The sequence below is a fragment of the Pygocentrus nattereri genome, chromosome 23, assembly GCF_015220715.1.
Source record: "Pygocentrus nattereri isolate fPygNat1 chromosome 23, fPygNat1.pri, whole genome shotgun sequence".
Classification (NCBI taxonomy): Eukaryota; Metazoa; Chordata; class Actinopteri; order Characiformes; family Serrasalmidae; genus Pygocentrus; species Pygocentrus nattereri.
In genome coordinates, this window is record NC_051233.1 from 27,529,952 (window position 1) to 27,542,627 (window position 12,676).

General features: G+C 38.6%; 1 protein-coding gene across 2 annotated transcripts; it reads left to right on the forward strand.

Annotated features, from left to right (window-relative positions):
- The first annotated feature begins 3,013 nt into the window (after positions 1 to 3,013).
- On the forward strand, positions 3,014 to 10,921 carry LOC108429055 (golgin subfamily A member 6-like protein 22). 2 transcript variants are annotated; one of them, XM_017700541.2, is made up of 10 exons: positions 3,014 to 3,082; positions 3,185 to 3,215; positions 3,314 to 3,376; positions 3,535 to 3,858; positions 4,321 to 4,334; positions 5,549 to 5,575; positions 6,341 to 6,401; positions 7,321 to 8,313; positions 8,643 to 8,708; positions 9,429 to 10,921. In XM_017700541.2, exons 3-10 carry the CDS (start codon positions 3,358 to 3,360, stop codon positions 10,742 to 10,744), a joined length of 2,820 nt encoding a protein of 939 aa, XP_017556030.2. In that variant the 5' UTR covers positions 3,014 to 3,082; positions 3,185 to 3,215; positions 3,314 to 3,357; the 3' UTR covers positions 10,745 to 10,921. The 2 variants fall into 2 exon arrangements, with proteins under 2 accessions (XP_017556030.2, XP_017556023.2); XM_017700534.2 differs by lacking the exons at positions 3,014 to 3,082; positions 3,185 to 3,215 and having other exon boundaries at positions 3,375 to 3,858.
- The last annotated feature ends 1,755 nt before the right edge of the window (positions 10,922 to 12,676 follow it).

Sequence of the window (12,676 nt, forward strand, 5' to 3'; positions counted from 1 at the left end):
CTGCTTAAATTGTTTAAAAAAACACAAAAGCACAAATAAATTCATTTAAAGCACAACTAAACGCAAATCCCTGAAAACAAAACTATTGTATTTCTTTCTTGAGATACCTGAAAGTCCAGGACAGGATAAAAGCAGGAATGTCTGGAAAACCAAAGACCAACAGTTTGAGGGAGACTTTTTTTTTTTGAGAGGGTGGAAAATAAACATGGAGAGAACAGAACTTCCTTCTTTGTGCTTCTCTTCCCTGATGAGCTGATAAATGAAATGCGTAAAATTTGTGCACAACACACATTTGTATGTACTCCAAAAACGAGAAGAAAACCTGTCTCTAAAAAATGAAGACCTGATTTCTGCAATTTTTAGTGCACACTTTCTGTTTATTTGCTGGGTTTAATGTAAAAAGAAATAGAAGCGGAGGCAGTCTTCTTATGGTGAACTGAATGTGTTCATCTTTTTTGTTTGTCATTGTGCAACAGGAATGCAAAATATGCACTTGCATTCATTGTTCAGTAATCAAACAATCACAGTTTTCAATGGCTACTTCCACTAAAATGTAGAAAAGCAGCTTTTATCACATTCTGTGGTAGTCGGCTCGGTATGGTTTCTATTGTTCCCTTGTTGACTGTTAATGAAAGTGTATGAGAGTCTCACTTCAACTGACAAACAGGTCAAGGAATAATATCTGTAATCAGAAGGAACATCTCAAAGAAACTAAGCCTTAAATGCATACTTTACGTTGAAAAATCTGTGGCCTCTACCTTGCCCATTTTTAATTAGACCAAGAGTCATTCTGTTTTTAACAGTTTGCCAATAATAAAATATCCATTTTTTATTGTAATAATTATTTTTCTGTAAAGAGGTTGTGGGACACCACAGGGAATATAAGAAATAAATGTTCTGTGCAGGTGCATTTTTTGTTCATCAAGGTACAAACAATGTAAATCTTCCCTTAAAGGTAAAACAGTGGTTTAAAGGTCTGATTGTGAGTTTTTTCCAGGTGGAAAGTTCATATTTGTACCTTTTCATAACCAAATGTTTTAAAACAGAACAATAAAATAAAAAGCCTGGAAGTGAGACTGGGTGTGTGGAGTCAGTACAACTTAGAAAATATAATGAATGTGGATTATGGTACAGATATGTTCCCTGACTAAAGGCACCGAGATGTACCCTTGAATGTCCCACCCCAGTGACGAGAGGGGTACTGCCCCAGTGACAGCTTACTACCTTTATTTCTGAGAGTGCATTTTCACTACATCATTGTTTCTTATGTATCTGTTTTTTAAATTAAATAAGTGGAATTCATGAGTCAGAAGATAAATATGCTAAAATATTCAAAAGTCAGAGCTGTCAGGCTCGATTTAGCAAGAGATTTTCTTAGAAGTGAAAGAGTTTGCTGAAAAGAAGGTCTAACTGGACGGACTGTCCTTAGCAAATACACAGAGACTCTGATTTCTTCCTAATGTTTTTATAATTTTTTGTTTTTTATAATGTTTTTAATTTTATAATAAAAGAAAAGGCTGTGATCTCAAATTCAATCATTTGAAGAAAATTTCAAATCCATCAGAAACAATCAGGGACTGACCTACGCCACCTGCTGGGGAGTGTGGGGACCAGGCTGGGGCCAGTGGGTGTGTTAGAGGGGCCAATTACTTTTTACCTCATTGTGCAATGCAGGCATTAGAGGGCGAAAGTAAGTGTTCCATATCATTCAACATTTTATTTATGCAGTTTTCAGTTTCATTTTCACTATATTCTGTCAGCTTTTGGGAGGACTACAATGTCTGCATGCAAAACATACAGTTTTTTTTTTTTTGAATATTCAAGTCAGGGGTGGACATTGTACCAGGCAACCTTGAAGCTCCTCCTCTTGTCTCCCATCAGAGTCCTTGGGTACATTTTCAAACATGACTGTGCTTGAGGATGTCTGGAGTAACTTTACAGAATACAGAAGCTTGTTGTCCCAGGGCCCCCTCTGACCCCCAAACCCATCAGAATGTTACATGTAAAAACCTTGTAATTTGTCATATAAATAGTCCTGGTATCCACATTGCAATGATGTTAATGTCTCTATAGGTTTGTAATTATGTTAGCGCCAGTCCAGTGGTTTATGCTTAAATATGATGGTAGATGCAGCATTAGTGTGGACATTTCAAGCTCTTACCAGCCAAATAAACTTTATTTTACACTCTGTTGTTTTACAGTTACCAGTTCAGTTAAGACTTGAACTTAAAGCCTGTGTCTTATTATTGTTGGAGCCAGTTAGCCAGGCTAATCAGCTCCTGTTAGCAAAGTTATCTGCCAACTGTTAACTGTTAGCTGTTATCTGCCAAGCTATCAGTCTGTTCCAGAGGACAGCATCAACAACAGTTACAGAGAATATAAAGTGTAGAACAGTTAAAGATATCTACAGACCAATGGTATACATAACTTACCTAATTCAAAGGTGATGATCATAATAGCTGTTATTAGCTGTGCAAAGGTTTATTTTACCGAATTTAATCACTTTCTCAAATTTCATAAAGCCCTTACCAGACAAATAATAGCTTGAACAACTGTTTACATGACATTGACGTCAGTGGCAATATGCTTTACTTCCATTGCCAGAATATTGAATTATTATTACAAACAAATTTGAAACTGTCTATAATCAGAAATGAATACATTTGAAATTTGATACTTTGTTCTTTTACTACCAGCACACATATAATGTATGTAGACTGCAGTGGTATGATCAAAATGCAGAGGTTGTGTTGAAATAATAGGCTCTTTGTTCATTGCATTAAACAGGTTTTATAGTAGTGTGCTGAGCTGATGAGCAGAGGGCAACAGCATTCACTAGTGTGTGTGTGTGTGTATGTGCGTGTGTGCGTGTGCGTGTGTGTATTTCACAGATGTACGATACATGTTTTTAGTGTTTGATTTGTATCAGATTACTGTCTTTTGTGGAAATGTTGTTTGACTGAAAACCGTCAAACCAGTGTGGCAGCAACTTTGGCACATAAACACTGTAACTGGAAAGTTAAAGTGAAATCAGTCGCTGCTTCTTCCGCTCTGGGCGCTAAAGTGGAGAGTCGTGTGTGAGGTTAGTGGAGAGTTTAAACTCGGTCTTATTATTATGGATCTGCTGTTATTGATAAAAACCTGATATGAACTGATTTAAAATGTGGACATATTTCACCTCCAGCAGCGAAATGACTGTATGAAGACCAGCGGAGGTGAGAGCAGTTAGCATCATGCTAATGCTCAATGTAACCATCGTATCTGTTTGAGAAAATTAAAAAGACCAACTGAGTAAGAATCTCTCTCTCTGTAGGAGTGTATTAGTGTGAATCTGTAGGACGAGACAAACACATAAAAATGGCAAGTGTGAGCAACAGTGAGTAGGTTTATCTTATTTGTAATTATTGTTTCATGCTTCATATGTCATTATGTTTGCTATCTTAAGCTGCAGTTGGTTTTACTTTGTGCTATCAGAGACTTAATGTTTATCGAGTGGACACATGAGAAACTGTATGTGTGTTTTTTCACGCACAGCTGAGTTCAAGCTCATCGGACTTCGTGTTGATGAGTATCAGTCTGGCTCTGCAGTCACTCTCTCCTGTCACCTGTCTCCTGAAATCAGTGCTGTTGCCATGGAGATCAGGTGGTTTAAGGGGACGGACTGTGTTTGTCTCTATAAGAACAGGCAGGTGACAGAGGGGCGGGGCTACGAGGGCAGAGTGAGTCTGTTCACTCAGGAGCTGCAGAGAGGAAACGTCTCCTTACAGATCAGAGACTGTACAGAGTCAGATGCAGGACAGTACCTGTGTCAGGTCACAAATAGAGACACAACAGAGGAGATTACAGTTAAAGTGCGAGGTGAGTGTTCCAGACACTACCAAACCAGGACTGCAGCTCGTTTTCCACAATCACTGTGCCGATGAGCTGTGTGTGGTTGTATATGGAACCTTTTTGAAAATGGTTCTGTATAGCACCAAAAAGGGTTCTTCTGTTGTTACAAGCTTGACATTTTAACAGTAGCAGAAGCCTTTTTCATGCTACATACAACCGTTTTCAAAAAGGTTCTATATATACAACACATTCTCCATTAATTTGAAGAACAATGCAAACATGCAACATGCAAAGAACCATATAAGCATGCAAAAGGTTCTTTTGTGTGTACATTATTCTATTTAGAACTGTATTGAAAATATTAAGCAACCGTGCAGTAGTGAAGATGATAAAGTACGGATGATAAAAAAGCGTGATGATAAATAATTTTTAAAATATTTTCTCATGGACCTGTATCTTATATGTTTTCCCTTCTATATTTTCATACAGATCTTTCCCCGCTGGTAAGTATAATTTCTTCTCCCACTGATGGCAACGTATCGTTTTTCCAGACTTATTTCATGTATTACCTTGTAATCCCGAACGCAAGCTGTCACATGAAATCTGATCTCAAATTAAATGTTTGTCCATAATCACTCAGCAGGGAGCTTCTGAGACACACACTGCACACACTATCTGCTCATTTGCATATGTCATAATATCTGTGTCAGTCACAGCCATCGCCAAAAGGTCAATTTGCTACTCATCTTCTTTTTAGACTCTGATGGTATATTCTTCTTTTTTTTTTCTTTTTATGTCTGCTAACTCGTCTCACAGCTTTTGAGATATCAACACTGTTCCAACTCCAGAATGTTCTGTCTGATCAGGAGTGGTGTTCTTGTACAACTTTTGACTGGACGCATGGTTTTCATATATATTTACTGTCAAATGATTTTTGACCTGGTTTGTTCACCCAGCCTATGTTGATATAAGTCCATTAGCAACATTCTATGAACCTTGTGTGAAACCACAGCAACACCCAGGAACACCCTAGGAACCACCTGGGATACCATAGCAATCACCTAAAACACCATATTTACTAACTATTGTAACTTTTGCAACAACCTAGCAACTGCCTAGCAACTGCTTCAGCTGTGTGATTACTCTGTAGTTTCTTCAGGATTTTCTAGTTATAAATAATGACCATTCTGCCGTTTGCCATGTAATTAGTAAATGTCGGTAACTATGGCATACAGTTCATTTAAGATGATATGTTGATCACAGAGGTCCATTATACACAATAATTTTTAAATACATTTTTAAAACAGGTTTTTTAAAAATAAATGTATTCATTTAAAATGCGTTTTTTATCAATTAAAAAGTCAAAAGAACTGGAATCAACTGTAGAAAGAAATTATATCTTAATCTGTTAAAAAGCTTTGATAAGTCCACCATCCACCTGGTACCTGGAGACTGGCTGCTAGAGATTACAGCTTGGATTTTTGATGCATTGATAATACTTAAGTGCCCACTTCATGCCCAGAACTACATACTTTTGGGCTTACTGTCTATACAAAGCAGTGTACAGCTGACTCTTATTAAAATAGCATACAGTATGAAAGTTTGCACTGTATTTACACTGTTCCCCAATTAATAATCACCCCTATAGAAACTTTATTTAACTGATATTTAGGATTCCTGTTGTCAAATTTGTTCTCAACTGATTTCTCCTTTCCAGCGAAGAAGAGTTTTCATTGTCCAGCAGGTGAGTATGGCAGTTAATAAACTTATGTAAATTAATTCAGTGACGAAAGACTTTATAGGATTTTAATGGTTAAAATTTTGGTAATAAAATACTTAATCTTGAACTCAGGTTTAAGCTTTCTTTTTTGATGGTTCAGATTAATGTTTGTTAGTGACCAATATCTGTCAATATTGTAAAGAAAGTGCTCCACTAGTTGAGGGAATGTACAGGTTATTGTGAAGAAAGGCTAGATGTTGTTTTGCTATTACTAGTGCTGATGTGCTGCTAACACTGGGTGGTAAATGAGCATGATATGTCACTGCACAATTAAATGAAATGCATGAAAAAACACAGAAATGCCAGTGGACCTGAGAAAAGTGCTATATAAACATAAATAATGATGATGCTTTTTCATAATGGGGGGTATAGTGTAGAGGGTAACCTCGGTGCCCCTCATATGTTAGCTTGGGGTTCAATCTCCTGCCTGGACAAGTGCACCATGAAAAACCGAAGTCCTTGGGCAAGACTCCTAATGCTATGTTCACAAATCATATGTTATCTGAATTAGAGCATCAGCCAAACATGTGAATGTACAATGGTGTCATCAGACGCACCTTTGACCTCCTCTTTCTTTTTATTTGCTCTTGAATTCTGAGGAATTTCATGCTGCCCAAAACGTAATAACGATTTATTTTTTATAAGGAGTGAGTGTTTTGCATTTGTGTTATTGTGCATATAACGTACAGTACAACATCAACATGGAGACTGTTTTATTCTCTTCTACAGAGTGACAGAAAGCTGACAGAAGAGGAGAGAATGAAAATGGAAGAATCTTCTCTGCAGACTGGTGAGAAGAAAATCATTGCACACTTAACAAGGATGGCACTGTTCAGTTCGGCATCTGCTTCTAACAGATAAATGCCCATTCATATTTTGATGTGTTCCCAATGAGAACACTTTCACTGAACACTTGACAATGACATCAAATTACATGAGCACCTTTAATGCACCTTTAGGGGCTCCTGCTGTTTAATGCTCACTGCCCCCTAGTGTTCAGTAGTGTGTATGTGGTGTTGCACTGCACAGATGGGCCAAAATGTAGAGGTGAAATTTCCCCATTGCCGGACTAATAAGGATCACTTAACCTAACACTCCCACATAGTTCGAGGACTTTGTTTAGAATGTGTGGATGACCATTGAAGGGTGGCAGGGGCCAAGTTGCATCTGCCCTGGGCTCCTTGCCTCTCAGGCTGGGCCATGCAGATAGCCAGCAAAAGGAACATTGATGGTCATATTTCTGTTGTTCAGTAGTTTAAAAGATGTGTGATCATGTTGTTGATGTGGGTGGGCAGGGAGCTTTGTTCTGGGTGGGTTTCTTGCCTGTTAAAAATAAAGATGTTTTCCAAAGCAGAGTTATGGCTTTACCTGACTCTGTAAGGAAAGCCACCAAAGTCTTTACTGCAGTCAGTACATTTAAAAAAACCTGCAGTACTAATTTAGATTTTATGTATTTTAAGTATTCCAAGGTATAATTGGGTCTATACAGTCATGTCAGATATGAAGACTGTGTGGGTTTATCACTGCTGTTTATGCCGTCTCACTGGAAACATGTGGCAGGTGAATTTTGCAGTAAATGATGTGGTTATTGAGGGCAACTTGAACACTGTGAGAGTTTCCTGTCTACATTTCTTGTTTTTTCTTTTTTCTTTCTCTCTATGCTGAAAAAGACAGACTATATCTTAATCTACACTAACTGATTATTTCAGAATTAAAAGACGAGAGGTTTCCTGGGCCTATACTTAAGAATTTGATGGCCTTAATTGAAGAAAAGGCAGAGAGGGAACACCTGAAAGAAGCTGAGGCTGAATTGGAGAACACAGCCAAGCAAACAGACCGTGAAGAAGAATTAAAAGAGTTAGAAAAGCATCAAGAGGAGAGAGAGAGCATCAGAGAGGTCATTCTGGAGATCAGAGAGATGCAGGAAAGAATAATGAGAGAAAGAGTGGAGATGAGACAAAGAGAGGAACAGGAGATCGGAGGAAAGATGAGAGCTGTTGTGGATGCTTTGAGGAGCTCAGCAGAACCAGCTGAAACGCTGAAGGAAATTATAAAGCAGCATGAAACCAAAAAACATGAATGTAAGCGAAAGTTAACACAGGAAAAACACATGGGGAAGAGGAGAGAGCTGGAGAGAGAAGTGAAGAGACAAGATGAGCATGTGAAGAAAGCTAAACAAGAGCTAGAAAGGATGCAGGAGAAGAGGAGGATGATGGTGACGAGTCACAGACTAGAGGTGAAGATCAGAGAGAAGAATGCAGTAAAAGCTGACAGATACTTCATCAGGAACCTGCCTGAATTTGTCACTCAGGCTGTTATAACAAACAAACAGAAAGAGTTTGATAGTAAGATGAGTGAAAAAAACAAAGAGTTAGAAATACTGAAAAAAAGCCTCTCAGAGATGGATAAACAAAGAGAAAAGGAATTAGAGGAGAGGAATAAGACTTTAGAGGAGAAAAACAACCAAATTAAAAGCAGTAAAAAGCAGCTGGAGACTCTGGCAAAGGAACTGCAGGATATGAGCAGCAAACTACAGGAGATGATGATCCTATTGGAACAACAGAAAACTGAAGTGAGTGAAAAAGACAAACAGCTCGAAGAGAAGGAGAGACTTCTAAGTGGGAGAATCAAGCAGCTGCAAGAAAGACCAGACTCATTAGAAGCAGTCAGGAGAAGATTCAGTAAGGAGAATCCTTATGACTGTAAGTATTAAGTATCTTAAAAGGTTAAAGATGGGTCACTAGAAATTTGTTGAGGGCAGGTGGGGGGGGGGGGGGCTGTTGGGGGTCCTGTATCTTACGATAGGCAAACAAAAAACTGTTGATCAGACAAATAGGGGAGAAGATCTGTCCTTTCATAGTTTGTATTAAAGATCTAACTTACAAATACTGTCAACTTTCAACAGCATTAAAGTTGAGCACGACTATCCCCCCTGTATTAAAACAAGGGAAGGTCAAGGGAAACCTAAACGTGACAATGTAAACTTGTCCTGGACTGTTTAACGTTCTCCGTTCTCTTTGCTGTTTCACAGTGAGTGGAAAGACTTCAGCAGCACCGCTGACACGAACAAACAGTAACAACATTTTTCATCCACAAAGTAAATATTTTTCATATCAGTTTATCTAAAGGCCTTTTCAATTATAGTCTAAGTATTTCATGTATTTTCTATGAATTTGTATGGATTTTTCATAATATAAATGATGTGCATTTCAGAAATAAAATGTCAGTTATACTACGTAGATGTATAAAGTGTATCTAGATATAGAGTGTGATATTAGATTAAGTGAAACAGTAAAATGATAAACTTTCAGTTTTTATGTATAGTTATATATTACATATATTGTATATAGTGTATTTTCTATAGTTATAAATATATAAATATAATTATTATTAGTGTATAATGTAAATAATGATATAATTGGTTAATTATTATTATTATTGTTGTTGTTAATGTTGTTGTTATTGTTATTATTTAAATATAAAAACTTTTTTTTTACATTGCATTGCACATATAGACATAGAGTTGGGCAGTTCTGATGGTGTTCTAATATGAAATGGTTGTATGTAACTAAGTACATATGAATAATGATGATCAAATAAATAATTATTATCAAGCTTTTATTTATAATAAGTTATCTATCATTTAAATGAATGCTTAATTATTTGTATGTTGCTTAATGAAATTGTTAATAATTAAAACAGAAGCATTAATAAATCTATATTTAACATTTATGTAGTTGTAAACAAGATAACTATTATATTTGGTAGTCATAAGGCCCCGTTATTGTTACCAATAAATCATTTTTTTCATTCACAGTGAGTGGAGAATCCTCTAGTTCAGCCTCTCCAGAGTCAGTTCCTGTATCAGAGCTCAGGCTGGTGCTGCTGGGGAGGACTGGATGTGGGAAGAGAGCAGCAGGAAACATCATCCTGGGCAGAGAGGAGAGGAGCCAGGCTGGACCGTCTACAGTGAGGCAGCAGAGTGAGAGCAGACAGGGGGAGGTAACTGGGAGGCAGGTGACTGTGGTGGACACTCTTGACTGGTTCTGTCCTGGACTCTCTCTGGAGGAGCTGAGACAGGACGTGGGACTCTGTGTCCGTCTGTCTGCCCCAGGACCCCACGCCTTCCTCCTAGTCATACCAGTGAAGCAGTCTACAGGAGAGGAGAGAGGCATGCTGGAGAAAATAGACGAGATTTTTGGAGAGAGATGTTGGAGGAACACCATGATCCTTTTCACCATTACTGATGGAGTCCAAGAGAAGAACATTGAAGAGTTTATCCAGTCAGGAACCCAGGAAGTCCAGAGACTTGTAGAGAAATGTGGGAACAGGTTTCACTGTCTCATCATTAAGGAGAGTGGAGATGGTTCTCAAACCTCAGAGCTGCTGGAGAAGATAGAGAAGATGGTGGAAGGAAACAGAGAGAAATTCTACAGCAGTGAGACCTACCTGGAGACAGAATCTCAGATCAGAGAGATGGAGAAAAGAATTGTGAGGGAAAGAGAGGAGATGAGAGAAAGACAAGAAAGAGAAACTAGAGAGAAACTGGAGAGGCATGTACAAGAGATTACAATGAAGTATCAAGAATCAACTGCTGGCTTTCAAACACAAATTACTCAGCATGAGGAACGAATAGCTAAACTTGAAAAACTGCTAGAAGAAGAAAGAGATGAGAAGAGAAAGGTAGAACTAGAGAGAAAACTGGAGAGAGAGATTCAGCAGAGGAATAAGGTTCAGTTGGAGCTGGAGAGACTGAGAGAAGAGACTGAAAAGGAGAGGAAGGAGATGGAGGAGAGACACATACAGGAGATGGAGGAGATCAGGGAGATGTATGAAGGAGAAGCCAAGAAGGAGGCAGAGAGGAACCTCATGAAGATCATCCTGCCTGAACTCCAGCAGAGAATGTGGGAAGTCATGACAAAGAAACTGAAAGATTTTGATTGTAGGATGGACGAAAAGGAGAGAGAGATAGAAACACTAAGACGGAGGCTCAGAGAAGGAGTCAGAGAGGGAATCACAGCAGGAGGAGATGATCATCAGGAGGACACTAGAGGACTGTTTAGCAGGTTAACACAGCGGCTCCTTTGGGGAACACTCAGTGATCCAGTTATAATCACTCGGTCAGATCAGTGAGAGCTCCTGACTGACTTTCAGTCATAGCAGAAGCACTGATTTGAGAAGTGAGCTCAGAATGACTAATGACTTTTCCCTTGGCTGCCTTCTCTGTCACGGTATGTGATCATCATATAATAATAATTGTGTTTATGTAGCAGTTTTCATTTTGTTTACAAAATCTCACTGGCCCTGTGACCGGAAGGTTGCCGGTTCGATCCCCCGTGCTGATAGTCCATGACTGAGGTGTCCTTGAGCAAGACACCTAACCCCCAACTGCTCCCCGGGCGCTGTGGATAGGGCTGCCCACCGCTCCAGGCAAGTGTGCTCACTGCCCCCTAGTGTGTGTGTATTCACTAGTGCGTATGTGGTGTTTCACTTCACGGATGGGTTAAATGCAGAGGTGGAATTTCCCCGTTTGTGGGATTAAAGTATCACTTTAGTAAAGAAGATGCTTCTGTATAGAACCATGAACACTTAAAGAACCCTTTGATTACAGGATTCATTACATTGTGAAAGTGCTCTTCAGATTGATGGAAAACAGATTGCTGTAGATGAAAAGGGTTCTGTATAGCAGCACAAAGGGTTCTTCTGTTATTACAGGCTTGACATCATATTTTTTATTGTTGTTACTTAAGTATAAATGCATTTTAAAAACATTTACAGTGCTTTAAAATGTATCAAAACTATTGTTTATGTGTAAATAGATGTAGCACATGTAGACGTTATGGAGTTAGGCAGCACAGTACTGGATCTGCTACCCTATACAGTAAGCTATGTATGCAGCTTATATAACTTAGGGTTTTAAACGAAGTAGAACAGCTAAATGTTAAGCTTATATTCTATGTAATGCTCTACTGTCACTTTAAGAAGTTTTAATGTGTCATTGTTGTTGGACTGGTTCCACATGCTACCTCCACGTGGCGTGAGCAACGTGGAACAGCTTGATTTTCATTCTGCTCATGTTAACAGGTCAACGCTTACACACAGGCTGCACGAGCGAAGCGGCAGAGCATCCCAGAGCACAAGATTTTATAAAATAGACCAGGCACCGATTTTTGCCCTGTGCCGTGCACGTCACACAGCAAAATACACAGAAATAAGTGAAAATCAATGACCAAATACCATGAAATTAACAATGAAATACCATGAAATTAATGATGAAATACCATGAAATTAATGATCAAATATCATGAAATCAATTACATTTTTTCGATTTAATTTGCTTGAAGACAAAACACTACTTAAACATTCTGCTTTGCAAACAGATTTCCTGCTTGGTCTACTAGGCTTGACACTTTGGCCTAATCGTAAGTCAGAATGCTTCTGAGGATAAACAAATATACCATGCACTTTTCTAAATAACATTTCTATTGACCTTCTATACATCTGTATAACTGTCTTACTGCTCCGCTCTGCAGCACAAATGCTAGCATATGTGTGAATGAGATGGAAATCGCAGATATGGAGCAATGGGGGGTTGTACAGAAAAAATAATCCAAGAAAGATTAAGCTCAAAACTTTTTTGGTCAGCTTCTTATTCAAATGTTCCTTTTCACCTTAAACAAATGAATGTAACCACAGCTGCACACTTTAAGGTGAAATGGAAATAAGAAGCTGGTAAACAGGAAGCCAGCTTCAGCCTCATGGACACAGCCGCGGCAACTGAATGATGCTGTAGATTACACCAAGATTCAAGAAGCTAGCAAACATAAAATTGAGCCATATTCTCCAGTTCCCATCACTCATAGCAATTGAGTGGATGGTGGATATAAACAGAGGTGGGGCTCATGCTGCTTATGCTTGTTTCACTGGAAATTGGTGACTCTGCTGCTGGCATGGCTTCTTCTGGGAGAAAGTCTGTTCACTTGGTGTGGAGAGAAAAGGAACAATCATCATATTTACATTCAACGGTACCAATCGGTGTAACAGTGCATTGCACAAGCATACCTT

Bases quoted from the DNA above. Each gene is read 5' to 3' on its own strand.
- LOC108429055 (XM_017700534.2), top strand. From the start codon at position 3,501: ATGAGAAACTGTATGTGTGTTTTTTCACGCACAGCTGAGTTCAAGCTC. The intron at 6,402-7,320 runs GTGAGAAGAAAA...TGATTATTTCAG, and splicing joins AGAATCTTCTCTGCAGACTG to AATTAAAAGACGAGAGGTTT. The intron at 8,709-9,428 runs GTAAATATTTTT...TTTCATTCACAG, and splicing joins CAACATTTTTCATCCACAAA to TGAGTGGAGAATCCTCTAGT.